We start from the raw sequence: 23,801 nt of genomic DNA, 5'->3' as shown, positions 1-23,801 counted from the left end.
AAAACTCAATAAATTAATTGTGCAATACGAAAATCTTCGGAAACATAAAACAAGGAAGAACTTCCCAGCTGAGAGTGAAAGCTTTCTCAGATGTCTTCTTCTACTCTTTGACATAGCACATGACAATGCTATTTCTATTATAGAACATGACAGATGTAGGACTAGAAAAATGATTCTGGAAGATGTGCAATTCTTAGAAGATCAAAGGTCATGTCGAAAAATGGAGTTAGGTGTTTTTGATAAGACATACTTTGCAAAAGTTATGAGGAAATTATCTCATAACGAAAAATAAATTTAGCGTGCTGCGAGGGAGAAGCGTCGCCAAGAAGAAGCTTCAACCAAGACAAACATAAACACAAGTACTAGCCTAGAATTTGATAAAGTTGGTAGCCTTGATTCAAGTGATTCGGATGGCTTTGATGCTGAACCTGATGCAATTGAAGATCCTGAGTTTGTATTCCCTTCAACTAGCAGTGGTGCAACAGGTACAGGTACAACACTTCGTAGAAAAAGTTCGTCAATTGCTTTAAATCTACCAAGAAATTCATTTACAAGCAAAATCATATCAACCATGGGAGACAGGCTTAATCTATCAGCTGGTCAACGAACAGCATTCATGGGAGCAATTCTTACAGAAGGTGGAGTTCCACTGAAAAAAGCAACTCTTTCAATTAAAAGCACATGGACAGCAGGTAAAGAAGTTAGGAAATCATCAGTGCAAGCAATTAAGGCTACATTCACACCACCGAAGCACTCAACACTACATTGGGATGGTAAGCTGGTTCCAGGTTTCAAAAAAGAAAACAAAGAAAGACTAGCGATTTTGGTATCTGGTATGCCAGTCTGTGAAGAAGGCAAAGTTCTTGGTATCCCTGTAATTACAAACACAACAGGTGAAGAACAAGCAAGCGTTACGTTTGCCCTAACAAACGAGTGAGAGATTTCAGATAATGTGAGATCCCTTGTTTTTGACACTACAGCTTCAAACTCAGGATGAAAAATTGGAGCTTGTGTTAGGCTGGAAAACCTCTTTGACAAGAAGTTGTTTATGGTGGCTTGTCGGCATCACATATTTGAAAGAATTCTGAGTTCAGTTCACAAAGAATTGTTTGGTGCAACATCAGGTCCTGAAAACACCAATTTCATTCAATTCAGAGACTCTATTTGGTCAACTATTAACACAGAAGCTGGTTTTAACATCCTAGAAATCAAAGGCAGGAGTTTGAAACTCACTATGGAAAATTCTATACAATCACTGAAGAGAATACTTTCTACTCCAAATAGAAAGAACTCGCTACCTCGCGCTGACTTTCGGGAGTGTGCTGAATTGATGTTGATACTTCTGGATGAGACAACTGAAAGAGGAATACACTGGCTGAAACCAGGAGCAGCGCATCAAGCTCGATGGATGCCATCCATTTTGTATCCTGCAAAGATGTTTGCTTTCAGTGCTCAAGCAGGATATGACAAGGACATGATCAGTAAACTGGAAGCACTATGCAAATTTAATGCACTATTCTACGTTGCAAACTGGCTCTCTTCATCCATTGGTGCCGATGCAGTGTATAATGATCTCAAACTATGGCATGACTTGAACAAGTATTGCAAGCATGATCCTCAAGTTGCAAATGCAGCAAAAAAGCCATGGAAAGGCACTTCTGGTACTTAACCGACAAATGTGCTGTGTTCTCTCTACTTTCAAACAGACTTTCCTCTTCAGAACGGCAGCAGATTGCTCGAACATTGCTCCGAATTCCTCGACCAAAACAGTTTGAAAGGGGCCATCCAACTTTTCCTATTCTTAGCCACAGTACAAAACTATCATCCCTTATTGGGCCTAAATCCTGGTTCTTGTTTCACAGTATGGGAATTGGCGGCGACTGGCTAAGAAAACCTGTTAGTGAATGGCATAATGATCCCAAATACCAAGAAGCTGAGACATATGTGCGGCATGTCAAAGTGGTGAATGATCTGTCGGAACGGGCTATGAAACTAATCCAAGACTTCTCAACTAGTGTTACCAATGATGAAACACAAAAGCAGTTCTTATTGCAAGTGGTCGAATATCACCGCAAAAAAAATCCCAACTTTCAAAAAGAGACATTAAAGAACTTAACAGCACTCTCCTCCACAAAACCATAAATCCAGTAAAGTGATTTCATATGATTGTGTGTACACTATTACCATACTTGTTAGTTACTATATCTGGAGTTTGTCTTCTCTGTATAATAAACTGTCTTATATTTCAAACATTTTTGTCATGATTTTAGTGTAGGAAAACGATGATTAATAAACTAAATCAGTTAATCGTGTTGGGCGGGGGTCAAAACATCACCAAATGACCTAAAATTTGGTATGCATTCATATTTTGCCAGTAGAAACAACATAGGAGGGTGCACCATATAATTTTTAAAAATATTTTTTTCCATACCTACATACAATTCCCTAACGAGGATCATTCAGAACACATCTCTTGCTTACAGCGGATTGATCATAATCGCACGTTAAGCATGTTTCTTGCAAGCTATAAATGTCTATCTCACCCTTCTTTGCACAGAATAGACGACATGTCATGTCATTCACACAATGTACGGAAGATTTTGGAGCATACAGTAAGTACGAGAACTACAGTTTGTCCATTACTATTTCATTGAGATCCCATTGATCTCCGAGGGTGCGAAAATATTTCCTGCGTTTATCTGTTGGCAGGAAGGATCGCTTTACTTTTCCTTTTCCTGCAAATGCATATGGAGACTTCTCGACAAACTTCTTTTAATAAGAATTGAAACTATTTTCAACCCACATGGGTACTTTAGTACTATATTTCAGAAATAATTTAACCATGATTTTTCATGGAATCTCAAACGCGCAATACACACATGTGTGTGATCTGAGTCTCTCATTACCGCTTCATAACCCTCATTAGCAGTATTCACCAAACAAATTACCATATCTTCTTCATGTTTACTGTTGAGATTGAGCACTTTGAGGCTCCCTTCAGATGTGATGTTCCATCATTTATCTCCACAGTTCGCGAAGAGGTGTATTCAAAAGATTTACAAAATGCTCTGGTTTCCTACATTCGTTAACAAGATATGCAATTGGAGTTGTTTTATTCATTACGTGACTTAGGAATTTCCTTCACTTTCTGACAATCTGAGAAGATGAAATGCTCTGTGACTGATGCCAGAGTTCTTCCCACGTGATTGTCCTTTCGGTGTTCTTTATAGACGTCTCATTGTACGTATCAAACAGACATCGATTCTTGGTCTCCTATTTCCTTCCGCAAAGCAATGGAAAAAGCTGGTAAACCTCACCAAAGTTTGACTCCTCTTCTTGTACTCTCTGAATAGGAGCCATACAATCAATCGCCGTGGCTGAATTTCCAGATATTTCCTCAGAGGGGAAACATTTTTCTGCAAGTATGTCTCTAAAACCCATGATAATGGTACTAAAGGAAAGCCCATTTGAAGACTGTTCTGTGCTGTCACAATATTTTCTATCAAATAATGTCTTGTCTGATAATTGACCTGCCATAACTATCCACCGCCTTCGTCTTGGATCAAGAGAGGAACAGAAAGAACTAGACGAAAACAATATTTATGCAACTGGAAGAACATTCGAAGAACAGATACAGTAGAGTATGGGTTAGTACAGGTTACAGAAGTACCCTACAGTCACTTGGACCAGTACTCAGATGATGTGCGTCACTGCAGAGCAATATAACAGCTCAGAAACGGGCATGGTCACAGCAGTACGAGTAACTCACCCCTAGTGTGGTGTGTGATTTCGAACGGCCAACACCGCTGCACATCTGTGTGGTATGGGCTTGATGAGGTGATCGATGAGATCCTGGAGGATTCCTCGCCACTGTTCACTTTGGGCAATTTCAGCTCTGGAAGAGTTGAGGGAGGTGCCATCCTTCCTAGAATGAATCTGCCAAGCGCATCCTACACATTCTCTATGAGATTTAAGTTCAGCAATCACGGTGGCCACTCCATACTCACTATTCTCTCGTCCTCTGGCACGTTGAGCACTAACAGAACTCTGAGAGGACGAGCATTATCGGCGATGAAAAGGAAACGATCACCTATTGCATATGTGCATGGCATGGCAAGAGGTCTGAGGTTTTCGTCGCCATATCAAAGGGCCGTCAAACTGATATTTTGGAAGACGTGGAGGTCCGTACGTCTCACAATTTTTAATACACCCCACACCATTTCAGAATATTTCTTGAACAAAAGCAGGGTTATAGCGTGTTCCACATTCCCTCCAGATTAGGCATGTCTATTGTAAGGCTGGGGGCTGAATCCCGACTAATCGGAGAACACCGCTCAACCCCATTCGTTGTGGCCCCAATTGCGATGTTCCTCAGCCATGTTTCTGCGGATTGAAAGCCGTACGGTGATGGAACACACCATGAGTCTATATGCATAGAGGCCATCTTTAAGAAGGCGATTGTAGATTGCAGACAGTTTGAGATGACACCTGTTCCCTATTGCTGTGAGAATGGAACGTTGTAGTTTCCTTGCATTCTGTCATCTGATCCAATCGGTTGTTAACAAGAGGTATCCATTGTCTCTTGTTGCTGTGCTCGCGGACGGCCTTGCCCTTGCCTTTGTCGCACATTTCCCGTTTATTGGAACCGAATATACAGGCGAGAAATGGCATTGACACACTCCAAGGGCTACAGATACCTCTCTCTGTCTTCCCAGCTTCCATCCTTCCTCTGGCTCTCCACGCCATTGATTTAAGTAAATCACACTTTAGAGGTATTGTACCACTTTCCCACGTTCCTCAATGATCTCTTGCACTTTCCTTGGACTGCTATTGTCATTCTCACAACTGCGCACATCAGTTGTCAATTCACATATATCGGCAATAATGATGGGCAAGTAGCCAATGGAATCCTGTAGTAGTGTTAAATCCCATCCAACTTGTCAATTAAATTATTAAAATATTCACATATTTAATTATTATAATCTTAATTAATATCATCATTATTATTAATTTTCATGAGAATTACTGTCATTGTCATTTCTAATAGTAAAATTAAAAATATTAAAAATTATCAATACCTTCCATTTATATTAAGGTTATCTGAAATTTGGAGTGGTAACACACAGAAGGCAAAGAGTTATGACATGCTATCACGTATTTTCCATCTCTAGGCATCCCAACCTAACCTTTCCAAAAAATCATATTAGAACCCATCTCCCCGAGTGGTAGAGACAACTTGCCCGGCTCAAGGCCTAATAGAAACTTAGAAGATTGCAATAAAATTTTCTGTCAGCGGTTTGGAGAACTGTTTTCCTCAATTGCAAAAATTTTAAAACTCAACAATGGGCGGTTAGAAAAATCTAAAATTATTAGTTTTTACTTCTCTCATAGTGAAGTCCAGTACATGTAGGAGCAGGTGGAGGAATTGTGCGTAAATAAGTATAATTACTCAGCATGTATAAATAATAAAGTTAAACGAAATGTAAAAGCCTCATGTTCTGCTCCAATTTACATATCCGCCATTTTTGTAGGAAAAAACAACTACAATCCCAGCATATTTACGGGATCATTGTACTGTAGTTCAAACTTTGTACTATAATGGGTGATATCGGAGTATTATAAGGCTGGGAGGAATAGTTAGCATAGCACACTACGACGCCAGGGGCCCTAGATTCGAATCCCAAACTGGGCATGGCTGTTTGTGAGTGTCCCTTCATCAATGACATCATATCATCACTCATCCTCATCTTCGCGATTAGCCAAATGTGATAGAAAGGCGAGATAAAATAAACCAAATCGATCAAGAAATTATAAGGCTAAAAATGGAGCAAAAGCACCGATTTTGTGACTGCAATAAGAGTAGCGGCATTACAAGCTTTACGCTGATATCCATTTAGCGGCTGATATTGAATTTGCCGTCCTCCGTGGCGGAGTGGTTATCAACGCCAGCGATCCTGGGTTCGAATCCCGGCCTGGGCATGTGTGTTTTTGTGACCGTTCTCTTATTAGTTTCATAATAGCAATTAGCCAAAAGTGAAAAAAAGCGACGCTAAATAGGAAAAATGAAATACATTCGATCAAGACGTTTCAATTTGGTGGGCTAAACTCGATTTTTTTTTCTTACCTTTTTCAAGCCATTTCTCGTTCGCAGTTGGCTGGCGCAGATGAGGCCTAGGGCACACCCAGCTAAATCTGACCCTGTTCGTCACTATCCGTATCTCTTGCTGAAAGGTAAAGGTAAAAGTACAGTTCCCCGTGCATATAGCTCCGTGCCATGAAGACACATTTAGGGAATGTGAGGGTAGTAATCAGCATCACGCTCCGGCCGCCTTTACTTCCCCACAGTTGTTTCCAGGTACCCATTGATTTGTGGCTGGGTGAGCCGCTTTATACGGGGACAAGGACAGAAAAATTCCGACTTTAGATCTTTCGATGAAAGTCTGTACTTATATAAAAACGAGAACCAGCAGAGGACGGAAGATTTTCAGTCGGGATCGACTCCCTGAACGGGTCTTTCCGTTTGCAACACCAAGGGTACTAGAACGCTCAGCTATTGGATCTCCGCCACATAATTTATCCACGAGGCGAGAGATCGTGGCTCAGATTCCTGGATCATCGACCGGATAATGCAGCATCCGAAGGCTTCCTGGAGTTTCGGCTTACCTCCATCAGCCGGATCTCCTCCTTCGCGAATTCAGGATGAGAACAGGAAGCACTAAGTGGTGTCTGTGGTAGGATACCAGATGACGAGCAGTCAGTGCATTAGCTGCACCTTTCCCTGTTTTCCAGATGAGTTGTTGGGATCAGACCCGTTCGGAAGGTTGTTTATTTTCATCATCATCATTAGTGGGGTAGTAGCAGTACATAATTTCTTCTTCGTGTAACTGAAAAAGTTTGTACTTTTTTATTTAGCGTCGCATTTCTGACACTTTTGGCTAATCGCGGCGATGAGGATAAGTGGTGATATGTTTAAATTCATAAAGGAACACACACAGAAAACCCATCGTTAGCACATCGCGCTACGACGCCAGGGGCCCCGGGTTCGAATCCCGCCATGGATGTTTGTGAGTGTCCATTCATTAATTTCATCATATCATCACTAATCCTAACGTCGCAAATTAGCCACAAGGGGCACAAAAAGCTATGTAAAATCAATCAAATCAATCAATCAACCATGGTCAGGCCGAGATTCGAACCCTGGATCCGAGCCTCGTACCTTGTGGTGATAATTCTGAAAAGAAAAAAGGTCTTAGAACTAAATGGAAAGTTAATATATCCTCACATTCCTTCCAGACTGGAAATTCCCGATGCTGGCTTATTCCAAGCCAATGAAGCTACATGCCTAGGTACAACCAGGAGATTTTTATGTTGGACCCGTCCCATGTTTGTCCATCTCAGTGCTCCTTTATAAACAGAATTCTCGTACACGTAGCATAGGTGTGTTGAATTTTAGTTCTTAGCTCTGTATTTCTTTGTCCTTGGTAAAGATAGGAGTTCTTCTCCGTAATATTCGTTTTAGTCACAGCATCTGCTACTTTAAATCACAGATTTAACTATAACAAGATACAAATGTGTTTGAACCTATATTAGGTGAAGGATGCCAATCCCAAATTATCCATCAATATCATTCCTGTGAGGACTCATGTGTGTATGTGGATGGAAATACAATGTTCAAACAGAATAGGCACGTTTCGGAATAGAAGAGAGTTTTTAAGAAATACAGAAGAGTAAATGCATCAAAAAGTTTTGGTTTGATGAACCAGAAATACATCCATTGATGCACTAAAGTGTATTTAACAAGGTTTACAGTATGGTGCCTTTTTATGTATCGTTTGTAAAGGTGAGGCCAGAGTGCTTATGTGACGCATACTATTTTAATACACCCATTCATACTTTTTTGATGCACCTTCATGCATCTTTCTCGATGATGCACTTAAACATTTCGTCCGAGCTACAGACTTTATGCATTTTTGTTTCAACTGATGCATTTAATTTCTGTGTGTGGATTTCACGGTGTCGAGTCTCGTTTTCTTAAATGACGGCCTCGGTGCCAACCAAATTAACTGCTTCTGGACTTTGTGCAGTCTCAGGGATGTGATAGCCACGTAGGTAGGTATAAATATCACTCGCCGGGACTAGCCTTGCTTAATGAACTGTGCCTGGAAAAATCATTTACCTCACAAGAGCGCGCTTCATACCTGTTCAACGATCGTGTGTGCGAGCAGTGATTTTCCAACTGATCGGACACTCTCTGCAAGTGGACAATAGAGTTTTGAACATGCGGTTCATACATTCGCCAACTTATCACTCATATGCGTTAGAGGAGCCTAAAAACCCTATTGTATGGAACGGAGTCAATATTAGAGCTGTACCCGCCTTTAAGGGCACACTAAGTATTCTGCAATACTGATTGATCAAAGGAAATTGTGTACGGTATGAGGTATACTAAAGAATTAAAGAATGTGCTAATAGGATGAAATCCATATTAATATATGTAGATTGAAGAGTGATTACAGATAAATATGAAAATGTGTAGCTAGGTACAGGACTGGATTGTATGGGGGCTTGGGGGCTACAGCCTCGGACATCGATCGCAAAAGAGTCTGTATTGGGGAAAAATTGCTTCGAAAAGGGCCACAAATGGAAAGAATATACACAAATATAATATAATTAATTGTGTGATATAACTTGGCCTGTGCCGGACCCTGTGGCTGAGTGGTTAGCACATTGCGCTGCGACGCCAAGGGTGCCGGGTTCGAATCCCGCTCGGGCATGGTTGTGTGTGAATGTCCATTTATTATTTTCATCATTTCATCACGCATCCCCGTCTTCGCAAATTAGCCAAGATGCACAAAACGCGAAGTGAAGTAAAATAAAATAAATCAAATCCAAAAAAATAACTAAATAACTTGGCCTGTATGTTATAAATGAAATTGTACATGGTGTGGCCTCACGATGTTGTTAATTCTGGGTCTCTTGTATGAATCAAGGCCATCTCGTTATAAGAGTTGGAAATGCCACGAAAACTCCAAGTGTTGTTTCTTTTTACGTCATTCTAGTGACAATGAAGACAGTATGACAAATTATTATTATAAGATAGGCTAATCGTGATTGGCCCCACTACTTTTGTGGGTTTTAATAACATATAGTTCCATTTCCAACTTAATATCTTTCACATCCAAAAGCACAAATAAGCACGTACAAACCGCACATTGCAAGACGTCTCCATCAGAGATGTGATGTAAGCCCGTCCTATTGAGGGGTAACTCGCCCTTCCCTGGGCCCCACACCAGATAAAAGTAATTGCTTCTGTACAACTTTATAGGACGCTCGTTCTTCCACTTAAGCAACTAATCTGATTTATCCTGACTTCTTTATTGTTTTAACATCCCTACAAATATGTAAAATACTGAAATCATATTCTAGAAAAAGTACTACCTACATAAAAATCATGTCCAAATATTTCAATTAAAAATAGTTAATGTGCACTATTCGTTTAATTATCGAATGAAATCATGATGGGAAAATATTATTTCATATGACACAATGTAATGTAAAATTTAATGAAAAGTAAACAAAACATAATTTTGTTATTGGATATGATTAAGAATTGCTACTTTGGCGGGTAAAATAATAGTTTGGTATTGAACAGCTTTGTAATTAAATATGCTGAACCAGTGCACCACTGGCACATCGAAATTGAAGCGAAAGAACAATTTAGGAACTTTTATTAGCTTTCGATAACCTTCAGCATGTTGGGCTTATTGTTTTTGGATAATAAAAATAAATATGTATAAATTCAATGTATATTATGATTATATAGGACCCCTGTACTTCATACAAAGCAACAGATATCTGATTTCTTCAGACTCCTAAAAAAGTTTGGTTGTTGGCCCCCCGTATATTGCATGCCCCAGGCCCCGCACCTGCCTAGGGCCGACCCTGGTCTCTGCCACTCTTTGATCGTTGAATCTTGACTGCCTGGTAACCTAGCAACAAACCAAAAGTTCATGTGATACACTCAGATATGAAATCCCGGGAATCACCGCAAATTTAATTTAATATTTTATTACTAAGTTAAAGAGCAAATGATGCTGAAAAAATGTAGTTTTCATGCAATAGCTTGGACATTTGTGCATTTTATTTTCAGTTTGGAAAAGTTTAGCGAGTTAGGAACTTACAGACTTGCAGTAACTTATCACTAAGGCTCGGAAGTTGAAGACTTATAAATTGCCAAAAAAGGACCTATAAAAAGACCTAAAAATATCAAAAAAGGACCTAAAAACGGAAAAAAAGGACGTATAAATGTGATCCAAATCAATTAATAACTTCAGTTTTAATTACATATTTAACGAATAAAAAAATACAAAATTCTGGTGGTCTGGAACACACAGTGCGAAAAAACTATACGAATGAAATGCATCTTCTTCCAGACATTACATATTTTTTTAGATTACCATAATTGAAAAATCATATTTGAAGAATCATATTTGGCCTAACTACACTAGGGTTACAGAAATAGGACTTTGGATACTATTTCAGTCGTCCAAAATGCTTTTCTCTCGTTTCAGGGATGGTTCAAATATATTTCTTTCTTTTTATTTTATTTCTTTACTAGAGAAAGGACGTTTAAGAGGTGATGAACTGATGATGATTCGAATTGAGAATGGGCGGTAAAAACGTAGTCGAAACAAGGTGAAGTTGCAAAAGAAAGCCGTTAAGGCCTAAAAAGTGTAAAAAAGGACCAATAAGCAAAAAACGCCGAAAAAGGTAAAAAAGGACAAATAAAACCCACCTTTTTCTGACTTACAATGACCCAAAATTAACATACATATATAATATGTATATTATATCGGGCCTCGTCTTCGGACACTAGGAAAGAAAAGGATGTATCCTTTACTTCCGAGCCGTACTTATCACATTGTTATTATTCGTATGTGTGTTATGTTTTGAGTATCCGGTTAAACTTTGTTTATGTAAAAGGGACGTTTTCCGTTACTCTTGAAAAATCATATCTTCAGCTCCTATTTCAAATACTTTTTTTTCGCCTCGAATTCCACCCGTAGAATTGTTGATTAATTCCATTCGTATGTTCGTTTGAAGATGAGTAATACACTCCTCCCCACACCACAAAGCCAAATCTAGGGCATCCACTGCACTCCACAAATGAAGTGGAAGACATTCCCAGTGTTATGAAGACTGAGGATGTCCAACGGTGATTTCACGATGCACTTTTGAGGTACAATGCTTTTCCCTCTTATTGAATATTCTCTTCTGGAAAATGACCAAGAATCGAAAGAATGGGAAGACAAACTTCCTCTCATTGATCCACCTTCGATCTTCGAAGCAAAGGGTTAGGGAAGACGCGAACACTTTCTTGGACGACCGCCAGCTCAATCTGCTTCCATCGCTAACTCTGCTAATTCCGACTCTCCGGTTGGATCCTCCGGATGGCGAAACGCCGGAGACGAAACGGAAGGCATAAAATCATCAGCGCGGAAGTTTGGGGGACTCCCCCCTTCCCTTACGCAACCCTGCCTCCTTTGAACAGTCTCCGGGCCTCAATTGGGTTCCTCCCGTCCCCCACTTTAGGCAACGTCTCCTATTTTGCCTCAAGGTGTACTGAGGACCCATTTCGAAACTTCTGAGCGAAAAAGCCACGCGCTGGTGGGCAAATGTTCTTACAGCGGTTTCAACACAGCTTGGCAGATGAAGCCGTTTTCGAAATTTCCTTTCCTTTCGGAAAATTGCTATGAGACTGCAATGCAGAAGAAAAAATACTTCTTAGAATTCTTTCTAGAGCATTCATGTGAATTGCTTTTGCTGTAGTACAGATATTCGCAATAATTTAATGGCAGCGTGAGCCTATTTTCTGTCACAGATATCTAGTGAAGTAGTAAAACTTTTAATTTAATTTTGATTGATTTTTAAAGTCCACTTTATGCACAGATAGGCAAATTGGAACTTGACCTACAGTTTAAAGTCCGAACCACGATGTGCCTCAACTGGATATCGAACCTAGGATACTAAATCTAACGTACCCGATCTATTCACAAGTTAATTTTTGCTAATAGATGCATACGTCATTATGTTAGACCTCCAAGTTATTGTAGCTGTCGCTACCCGCTCGTGTCCATATCTGTTCTAGTTTCCGTGCAAAAAAATCGGAGGCGTTACTTTCGTACCGACCCTCGTACAGTGGGATCCATGAGTATTACCGTGCAAATTTTCCATGACTATTTTCATTATTTTTTCTCTTACATCCTGTCTGTTTTTAAGTGATGGATTTTTATGTATGCTGGTGCAGAAGTTGTCAACAGCTTGTTTTGAGTTTTCTTCTAATTCTTGAAGCTCTTATTAGGTCAAATAAAGTGCACGAACATGGTGATGGACAATTTGCAGGGTAATACTCATGGATCCCACTGTACTAGGAAAAAAATATGCTGCCTAGTCAAACAAATGCTTGGTCACCTGCACCTATTTTTTGGTTGTTTCAGATATTTCTTTCTATGTATGCTAGGACAATGACTTATGATCCATTCAGGTACAGTCACCGGCAATAAAAATGGGGCACCTAGATCCTGAAATACTCGCTTCCCTGCAAAGCGTTACGTGTGTTGCCTTAGGCGATAAGTGGGTTTTAAGGGCAATTTTTCAATGGTAACTTCTACAACCATCGTAGAGTTTGGCTTTGCAGGGAAGCGAGAATTTCAGGATCTAGGTACCCATTTTTTTGCCGGTGACTGTACAGTCACTGACACTTCTGGGTTATAACAATTCCATTAACTTTCAATGGAATCGTTACAACCCAGAAGTGTCCATGACTGTACATGTGACAGGAAATTAATGCCTCCCTTTTAAAAGAAAATGCACTAACACCCCATTCGTGAAAAACGCTAGTCAAAGACAAGAAAAGTTTCAAAATAAGCAACATGTGGAACACATGTGTAGGGGCGAGCTGGGAGGGTGCGGGGGTTCTTCGAAACCCAGCGGAGGGAGAAATTGAATTAGCCGCCAAAAGCGGATAATCCTTTGTTTCAGGGACCGACGCCGATTCACAGAGGGCGCTGCTAACTTTCTCTCTTCTCTCCCTCTTTAATCTTCGCTTCATTGAAGTGACCAAGCTCAAAGGCAAACATTACATGCGTTGGCTTTAAAAAAAATCGTTTCTTACCTTCTCAGCCACTGTTTATGATCCACTCTGTCCACCGAAAGGTTAGTGGCGTATCCAGGAATTTTGCAGGGAAGAGTGTCTTCATTTGTTTAGTATTTAGTGCTTTATTTGACCATGTTTTCATTTAAGCACACCAAAGGTGGAGGATTACAATCCCACTACCCCTCGTAGTTACGCCAGAAAAAAATTGGAAAGGGCAAAAGGAGGCCAGAAAATTCTCAGAAATTAATACACAATATGTTTTTTGATAATGATAATGCTATTCTATATTGACAGTAAAATTTTTTTTTTCTAAAAACTGGGAGGCTGTGACCCACTCTACACCCCTGACGTCGCCATTGATCATTCCCCTAATTTATTTTAGAAATAAAGTCCCCGTGGATAAAAAATAAATCTTTCATCCTCATACACTTCGATTCTCACAACTAAATTTCTTACTGACTGTTATCAAAATATTTCTAGAACAATTTGTTGTATCTGCAAAATGATACTTTTCGGCGTCCTATATTTTTTACACTATCCGTGGTCACATCGTTATAAGGAAAGTAAGGTAGGATAAGGGCTTATAACCAGGATGATGATCGACGAGAACTAAAAACTCTCAATATAGGCAGGCATAGAAGCACCGAATAATACAAAATAGGCAGAAACAGCCACTATAAAATACATGAATTCCTCTCAGAAATGGCCTGAAACTGTTTTTAAACGTAAAAGCCTACATTTCCTGGCCAGGGAACAAAACAGGCATTTTAGAGCAAATCATCATCCTACTTACTGCATTAAATTATAAAACAAATCTCCGCGTTCAGCCCACCCAATGTTTTTCAAAAGTTGGCGCCACTGCACGCTGTTCAATTCTGCAAAGCGCTGTAAGTCTGTCAGAGGTTAACTTAGTGTGAGGCGAAGGAAACTAGAATACTTACTTGAAGAAAGGTAGGTCCCCGCTTCTGTCGAAGAAAGGTACAGAATATCCAAACAGCCACTTCCTGGCGCCACAGTCCCAGAACGGCTGCGTCCAGGCTCCGTTGTCGCTGCTCTGGTTCCAGCTGACGTCCAGGTCGTCGTTGTCCATGGCGACCTTCCAGAACCATTCGACGGACGATTGGTTGAAGCGCTGGGACAGCGGCTGCACGCGGAACGCGGCGTCGTCATGGTAGGCGTACACGGCCAACGGATCTGAACTCGCGCCGCGTCGGTACGCAATGGCCACCGCGGCAAGTTCCTGTCGTCCGTCGAGGACGCTCCTGGCCAGAGCGGACATGAGGTCGCGTGGAGACTCGGTCTCCGGGAAGGATTCCAGCACGCGAGCCGCGTGGACGGCCGCTTGCTTCCTCGCCAGCACCCGTTGACTCAGCTGGCCATCGCTCACGTTCACCCCGTAAAGAGTTTCCGTTACGCAGGCGCCCCCTCCGTCCTCCGTCGCGGATATCCTGTTGAGGATCTCCTCCAGGAGGCGTTCCCTCGCCGCGAACTCCCGCCTCCCCTCCGCCCGCTGCCACACCGACAGCTGGAGGTCGAAACTCTCGTCGTAAACGTCATAGCTATCGTTGGCGACGGACACACTGCGGGACTCTAACGGCACCAGCACTTGCACTACCACTAATACACTCGCCACTAACACTTGCTCCGCTCGCATCGCGGGCTCCGTCATGCAGCTTCCGCCGGGCGGAGAGACTGGGTGGTCGCTTCCATGACTGCACGTCCGGCTCCTCACAGGAAGGGAGCAGTAGCGCTGCGTGAGATGGGGAGGTGCGTCGTCATGGCGAAGGAACCCGCGCGAACAATCCGCATGATTCAACCAAAATCTTCATTGTGAATAGTTGCATCCTGGAATGAAGAAATATTGTATTAATAGAAGTATTGGTACAAGTGTAGTTTAGCAATTTGATTTACAGATATACTGATTCTTCAACTTCAAGATCTCAAGACAAGAAATATAATGAATGTGTTTCGGAATGAAACTCAAAATTCAAGACCAAAGAAAAATTACAGGATGTGGTATCAGTGATGTTCATTAGAGATTAAAGTAATTTGAATAAGTCTGCTTACTACATTTATCTTAATGTACTTTTAGTGTCAATTTCACAAAATTCAGAATGAACAGTACGAAAAGTATAGACTTTTTATGTTAAGCTTTGTACAAGAAGTCTGCACAAATAAAGTAACCGAGAGAACCAAATATGACAATATAGATATGTAAGCAGTGCAGAAATTTTACAATGTTATGGTAGAGATCTGTACAAAATTATAATAAAAGGTGTGCAAAACTAAATAGCAAGTAAAAGTCGAAATTGGAAGTGGTTCAGACGCCAATACACTATACTTTCTCAAAATTTAAAATAAGCAGTGAAGAAACTGTGTACCATTTCGCCATAACTTTGCATAACATATCACAAAAACGTATGCAAGTTACGTAACAGAGGTAAATGGAAACAAAAGTAACTATAAATAAGTGTAGATTTGATAAATTCTCGTATTAATATTAAACATATGCATCCACCGTTTGGAGACTTGCAGTTACTATTACTTATTTGTTCAAATGCGGGAGTGACATTAAACCCAAAAGAGAATGACTTCAAAACATTATTCGCATGTCATTGCTCTATATTCCGCTAGGATCCAGCCCGAAATCAGCCATTCTGGTGTCTTGCAGCGCATTACAACCAAAGGAAGATTCATGCTCAGAAACGCAGAAACACGATAGTATAAATTATCCAGTTGTGGCTGAACACTGTGGCTTCGCGGAAATATCGATTTCATTGAACAATGTCGCAAAACTAGGGAAGATATTCCGGTTGCATACGTCACGGGTGTGCGTCCCCCCACACTCCCCCTCATCACATATTCACAACTGATTCTGACAGCAGGCTTTGTTCGCTAGTAATGTACAATTGGGCGATAGCTCAATGATCGAAATGAACACACTGTCACACATGGAAGCGCTGAAGGTGTATGGTCAGATGATAAATCGGTTGACCGAGTAGCTAGTTGGTAAAGTCTCGTGCGTTATATTGCCAGTTAGGCGTCACTTGATATGGGCGCAAAAAGAACTCATGTATAAATAATATACCTTGGAAATTGCATTCTTACAGGCAAACGAGGTACTGGCGTCTGAATCTAATACTTCTGTGAGGTTTGTTTTGATTTGATTTGGTTTTGAATTTTTCTGCTAATTTTTGCCAATCGCTTGTAACCAATTTTTTATGCCACCCTCCTTGTGCAAAGAAATTGCTCCCCTCGGTGACAATGGATCGTTCGATCAACACTGGTCGACGGTATGCTGTAAGCAGGAGCGTATATTCTGGGCTAGCAAGGCTATCGGCGAAGCCTGAAGTCTAGAGAATAAAATACAGGAGAAAAATCGATCAGAAATTGTAAATAATATTATTCATATCAGTGAGATGATGATGCTGATTCTAGAGTTGGCAACCTGATTTCTTATGAGTTGGCAACCTGATTTCCTATGAGTTGGCAACCTGATTTCTTATGAGTTGGCAACCTGATTTCTTATGAGTTGGCAACCTGATTTGCTATGAGTTGGCAACCTGATTTCTTAGGAGTTGGTAAATTTATTTCCATTCATAGCCTAGGACCACGTGACATAGTGAGATAGCCCATATCTTGGAATCAGTATACGTCACTGGCTGTAAGATAAAGAAGAAAAAAGGGTTTCTTAGTCAGTTCGCATGGTGAGCTTCCGCTGAAACAGCAATCGCTGGGTTCGGCGTCAATTATTACTGTTTTAGAGGTCTTTTTATCGCGGAGACTAGAAAGAGATCAAGACTTAGAAAACTTAGTATTGTGTCTAGTTTCTAAGGTACTTTCCAAACAAAATTACGGTCATGAAATAGTATTTTTGAGTGATCGTAACCACAAGAAGGAATCCTTATAAAGTTCACTACGAGATTAGTTAAGAACGGATCGACGCGAAGGATAAGCAAGAAAGAAGAATGTAATGAAGAGGAGATTTCAACATATCAGGAAGTGTTTACATCATCAGTTTAGCGCTAACTTACCAGTGTTTAGTGTTAGTGTGAGTGCATGCGAAAGAAGGAATAATATGTGATGCAATCAAAAAAATTACGTGGAAATGAAGTCGTAGCTTATTTACAGTGAGTATAAGCAGTAACTATCTTGTTTATTAATTGTAATCTTCAATTGCCTGATAACGATAAATAGCCAAAGTTTCGGCTTAATCTACGTATTGAGTAGGATCTCGTAAACCGTAGAAAGCCGAGGATCAGGGTCCTTTATGTAAATAAATATTTGTAAGGGTATTATTTCAAACATGTAAAATATATAAGGAAACAATATATACCATTTTTGCGTTGCACGCTAAGATTAAGATGAGTGATGATATGATGAAATTGATGACTGGACAAAGAACTCCCATGCCCAGTCCGGGATTCGAACTAGACCCTGGCGTCACAACGCGCTGTGCTAACCACTACACCACGAAGGTCGACATTGTTGGGTTTGTGTTTCAGTTCCTTTCCATTGGCTTTGTCTGCTTTATCTTATCATCATTCTTACTCATCGTCGCGGTTAAAAGTGTCAAAAAAGGCGACGTAAAATAAAGAAATGCAAGCAGTCAAATAATAAAGATCTAATATTGGTTACGCTAAAAGGGTTTGCTTGTTTGACCATCTGCTTGGTTGGTTCATTTAATGAATGTTGCTTATGCGAGAGAAGGATGTAATGAAGAAAACAAGGAATTGGAAGGAAGCAGAAATTTTAGATAGGGTTGGTCTAAGTTCATCGGGTTAGATTCCCGGGATGGGAGTTCTCGGCCTACAACCAATGGGTAATCCTGGAGAATAAAGGCGGCTGGAGCGTGGTGCTGATTCTGGAAGATGATATAATAGAATAACCTGCCAATTATACTTAAGGCCACTAAGTTTTGTTTGGAAACAACTATATGCATAGAGTTCTTTTCATGTAAAACTATAAGGAAAGCTTTTTTGTTCTGTTATAGCTTCTCAAAATAAATATATGTAAACTGAACTTGTTTCCAAAAGGTAAAAAGACGATAAAGCTACATCCTGTCTATTTCACTCTGCCTGAAGGAACATACATACATACAGGGTGTACCAACACATATTAGATCTGGATCGTACTGGAGGTGATGCGATCAGTACTACGATCCGGCCACCGGTACCCGCAAGTTTCTTCCCCAGGTACCCATTGATTGGTTGATAGGTGAGGGTGAGAGTCATTTTAAGAAAGGACACCGTCGAGAAAATTCCCATCTGAGATCGCCCATCCTTAGAATGAAATCCGAATCTCCTGCGTACCCCCCACGGCCATATTTGTTACCACAAGTATTCTTGTTTTAATATGACATTCATGACATTCACTGAAAAAAGAAACATTTAAAATGTACGTACAGAGAAGTAAATGCATCCGCTGAAACAAAAGCATAAAGCTCAAACCAAATGCTTAAATGCATAATCGAGAAAGATGCAGGAAGGTGATTCAAACAACAAAAATGCATTAAGGTATAGTTGCCATAGAAATAAATACTTGCATGCATCATTTTTACCGTTACCGTTTACCGTTACCTTCACAAACGATAAACAAAAATGCATCACACTGTAAACCTGATTCTTGGCAAAGGCCAAGTGCATTAATCGATGCATTTCTGGTGCATCAAGTAGATTTGATTTCTGTGTGTAGATTCTTGAAAACTTTCTTCTTTTCAGAAACGTGCTTGAAGGACTTTCTGCTTGAGCATCGTACTTCAGCATGACCACGCGAGTCCTCACAGGACTGGCATTGATTGATAATTTTGGGAATTGGAGTTTGGGGATGAGGCAATCAATTGATTCTTAGAGGGCCCTTAAGGGAATAATTCAGGGGCGGGTGGTGCGAAGGAGGAAGGGGACAAAACTTAGCTCAGACGTTACAAAATGAAGACGGATGGGCATTCTGACAGCAGGGCTAGAAACGAATGACTCGTGAAAGAAATAATAATAATAATAAAAGGTTCGAACGGAAAGAAAATGGGAGATAAATACGAGCGAAAACTGACAGACGTGGGAACGGAAATGATTGATAAACGCAAAATTGCAGCGTTCATATCCTCTTGACGGGATGGGACGGAGAAGTTCGAGTTTGTGGACATTGGTGTCCTCCATGTGATCACCGGAGCAGAAGTATGTACATTTAGTGTTGATGTTTACCTACGTCTACATGTATATGAACAGTTTGAACTGTTGATACACACACATACACTCTACACACTAAAACTGAACTCTGTGGAGCGACATTGCTCTCAAGCCCAAGGCTTTTCAAATGAATTGTCATTGGGTAAGGCGTACTCAGTTCATCGCCTCTGTTTTCTGGTTTTTTACACAGGAGCTCGCTCCTAATGCTTTCACGCAGGTCCTCGTGATTCTGTATATTTCTGTATTGATATCTTCCAAGTGGAATAAATAGTGCAGCATTTTTATTACCATCTTCCTCCTATGCCATCCTGCTGTGTTTTCCTTTCAAAATCGTATCAATATTTTAAGAACAACATTTTTTTTTTGGAAACCTATCACTGGAAAGTTTTAAATCGAAAATAACATCCTAAGAAAAACTACTTGAGTATCGTTGTATATTTGTTTACAAGCCATAAACGTCACAAGTTGAATGATAATATTAAATATTATTCCTCTTTTAAGTTTTACTGTGTTTTAAGTTACTTTTTTAAAATGCTCGTCACAGCGTCTGACTCGTATTAATACTTGTAATTTCAGCGTATCTTACTGTTATTCAGCTTGTGCAACCATTCCGGTGATCCTACATATACAGGATTTGGTCGAAATCTTTAGCTACCAGCAACTGCAACATAATCGCCTTGTAATCAAGTGGTCACGGGTACGATACACGGTGGAGGCACGTAGTGGTTCGGATCCCATTTAAATTGTAGATCCAGTCGCAATTAGCCTATTTGAGCACAAAGTTGGCTTTGAAAAACCTCAGTTCAATTTAATCCAAATAGCAACATAAGAATCAGTCTTTACATGATCATTCCTTTTACCGTGTCTATTGTGTTAGCAAAGCCATAAAAGATGTAAACAACATGTGAATAACCTTGATTCCAGCACGTTTTTTTATGATTGCAGCTCGAACGTTGATGGCCTAAATGTAAAATAAATGACAATGTAGGCTGTAATGTTTTATCACGTTAAACATTAAACAAAAATTTGCAATGTTTTTCACGAAAGATTTTTCAAAATTTTTCGCCTCCGTTGTTTTACTTGTGTGGAATAGTCTCCGTCGATGATATTCAGCGGCCATCCAAGCCGTTTTGAAAAATTCCTCTCCTTTTGGAAAACCGCTATGATATTCGAAAATTTGAAGAATTACACCTGCTTAGAGCATTCACGCGAATCTTCTTGTGATTTGCTTTCTTTGCTGTCTAGATATTCCTGTCTACATGAGCCTATTTTTCATCACAGATTTCTACTAGTCAACTGTGAAAGCAAACCGCGTGAATGCTCTAAGCAGATGTAATGTTTCAGATTTTGGAATATCGTAGCGGTTTTCCGAAAGGAGAGGAATTTTCCAAAATGGCTCGGCTGGCGCAGTCCAAAAGTCAAGCGGAACCTGAAGTTCGAGATTTTCAGTACATATAAATTCAACTCTGGGTAATTGCAATAATCAATAGAGACATTCAAGACGAAAATAGAGATAATGCCAATTGATCTGCACGTAGCTACGTAGGCCTCCCGTGGCAATGCCACGCGAATGAAACCATTCCATGCATGCATCGGGCGGGAATAGTTTAGGGAAATTCGCAGCACGGTGGAGAACGACGAAAGCAGCGGGGAATATCAAACGGTGGCTGAATCACCACAACTCATAATCGATTGGTTTCCGTAGCTGACCGTAATTAGCCACGTAAGCCAACCTAGGAAGAGGAACTCATAAATAAGCACTGGAACTTTGAATCGGTCGAAGGTGGAGAGAGAGGGAGAGAGAGAGAAGGGGTGGAGGGGTGGGGACTGGGCAATAATGTTAAAAGCCACCTGATCGAAGATCCAGAAGAGATCGGAGCTACGCAAAACGGAAGATTCTGATTGGCTGCTTCCTTTAATTAATGTCGCTATTTTCTTTCCCCTTACGTTAGCAGCAACGGGGAAGTGGCTGAAAGGACTTTGGGTAGTTTCACTATAGAGCGACCACAAGGAAAAGACCTTGTACGAAAAGTCCCCGCGCAGCTTTCCCTTCTTCCGTTCAGCTCGGGCCATAAGGAAGCACGGTCCACTCTCTCCCTCCCCTCCTCGCAGGAGTACGGTGCACAGGAGTTAAATGGAGTTGGTGTTTTAAGTCCACTTTATGCACAGTAAAGCTAATCGGGACTGGACCTACAGTTTAAAGTGGGATTCGAACCACTTGTGCATCCACCGGGTATCGAACCCGGGACCCCTTGATTACAAGGCAATGACGCTACCACTGCGCCATGGGGGAGGCCCGTACGGTGCACAGGAGTCGCAGGTCTGCGCAGGTTGTCTTGCTTGTGGTTCCACTATACTGTACTACATTTCGAGTTCTAAATCCGGCTTAGAAGTTTCTTGTTGTTCCTTTTTTTTTTATTATTATTATTATTATTATTATTATTATTATTATTATTATTATTATTAAAGTCTCCCATCATCATATTAATTATCATCAACCATTCTTACCGTTGCTACTAGCCCAGAGGTTCGTTTCACATCGCCCTTAGTGTATCAAGATTTTTCCGCTGCGCCCAAGTCAGAATGTAGGCCTATCTAACACTTGCAACGCTCAGTTAGTATGATCAGGTTGCTTGCCTTAAGTTAAAAAATAATCACATAATTCAAATTCAGACACATTTTATATGTAAAAAGTACTAAATAAGCAAATATTTGGAATTAGTGTAATTTCAGTGAAAATAACGAGATGAAGAGAAGTGACTTGAAATAAGAAAAAAAAATATAAAGACAGGGTGTAAAGGAACAAGGAAGATACCCTGAGCTTCATTTTAAAGTACCACTCCGGCATTCGCCTCGAGTGACTGAATAACCTCACGGAAAAGCCTCTCTCAGGATGGCCGAACGCGAGATTTGAACCTGCCATCTCCTTACTACGTGTCAGCCACTTTAACCACTTGCCCAAAACTAGGTCGATCTATGAACTGCCTAAACAGTATTTTATTATTCATTGACATGTTTCTATTGAACAGAATCCTATGTCTTAATATATGTTGAACTACATATTATTTACTTCAAAATCTTAAGGAAATAACGTCATAAATTTTGAAATTTAAATATATCGTTGATAGCTTCTTCCGATACAGAATATTTCTCCAAGGTGAGATGAAAATGAACAACTCAGCAAGTGAACAATGGATAATTTGTCGTTGCTAATCTTCTTGTAATTATACAAATTACTCGACAATTGCAGGGAGAAATGTGTATTTATAATTTCTAAGTAGTGAGAATATTTCCAAATAGTAACGGCCCCACATTTAAATAAATGATTTAGCACAGTCTTATTTAATTGTAATACTAACAGATATTTTGTTCACTTTATTATCGTGTATTTGGAATCTCGCGAGTATTGTTACTGTACCATTAAGCAAGCATATTTTGTCCCAACGTAAAGCAGTATTGTTTAGCATTTTTAGCTACCAATAAGCAACCAATATTTTAACTACAATATGAATAAAGGCATGGAGTACAGCTTTGCATGAGATCTCCGAATATTGAAAAAGGTCTTGATGTATGTATTGCGCCTCGTGCTTTGTTTTATTGTATTTAGATTATCTGCCACTTTAGGTTAATCGCGAAGATGAGGATGAATGATGATAAGATGGAATTGTCAAACACATATCGACAGCACAAATACAAGTGCCACAGAGTAATATACTGGCGATGAGTACAGACGCCAGAGCCTCGTTAGTCTGCAAAATCCAGTTCAGGGTGTATACGTGAAACAGAGGTTAACATTGTGATGTCTTATTTTAACTTATCTATTTCATCAATATCAACTTGATGGTCGTGGTCGTGCAAGATTCGTGTGCCGATCTCCGTGGAGGAGTGGTTAGCACGTCGTCAAGGGTCTCCCTTTCGAATCCTAGCCTCATTACTCATATCATCACTCATCCTCATTGACTCGATTTTTCAAAAGTGGCAGAAAAGTACAGTAAAAATGCCAACACGTTCCAGTTCTTTAAGCATCTCTGCACGCAATAAAAACAAAATTCTGGCTTCCGTACTGTAGTTCGGTTATTCACGCTCCGAAGCAAAGGGTATTCCACGTTTATGGATTTCTTTGGCCGCAATTAAGGGATAACGCTTGGGCGAAAATTTAGTGGGGCACCGTTTCTTTCCCCTAAATAGCACACGGATTTTTCACAGGATAGGTGCCTTCGTCAATCTGAATAGTAGACACGAAGAAAATAAATTATCAGCATCTCCCAACACCTAACGATACGGTCCAAGGTGCCGTCACCCTGTTGTTTCGCCTTCATTCCTAGTCATGAAGCTGAGTCGGTAGCGAAAGAAATGGCTGCTTCCGTCGTCTGCAAGATCTGATAGGCTTTTCGGAGGCTGCAGCGTGTCCTTTATGGCCCGTGGCAGGAGGGATGCAGCATGCGAAATGAAATTTCTCA

At 40.4% G+C, this 23,801-nt stretch overlaps 1 protein-coding gene across 2 annotated transcripts in view; it reads right to left on the bottom strand.

The window, feature by feature from the left end:
• Positions 1–23,801, bottom strand: part of smog (G-protein coupled receptor 158 smog) — a 154,061-nt gene that overhangs the window by 73,905 nt on the left and 56,355 nt on the right. For both annotated transcript variants that reach the window (XM_083139145.1, XM_083139146.1), the window contains exon 2: positions 14,098–15,001. In XM_083139145.1, coding sequence (XP_082995271.1) covers positions 14,098–14,825 — 728 coding nt within the window. In that variant the 5' untranslated portion in view covers positions 14,826–15,001. The remainder of the gene's footprint in view (positions 1–14,097; positions 15,002–23,801) is intronic.

The sequence above is a fragment of the Lepisma saccharinum genome, chromosome 17 (genome assembly GCF_977018435.1).
Source record: "Lepisma saccharinum chromosome 17, izLepSacc3.1, whole genome shotgun sequence".
Lineage (NCBI taxonomy): Eukaryota > Metazoa > Arthropoda > Insecta > Zygentoma > Lepismatidae > Lepisma > Lepisma saccharinum.
Note: the sequence above shows the minus strand (reverse complement) of the source record. Positions and strands in the feature narration are given on the sequence as shown.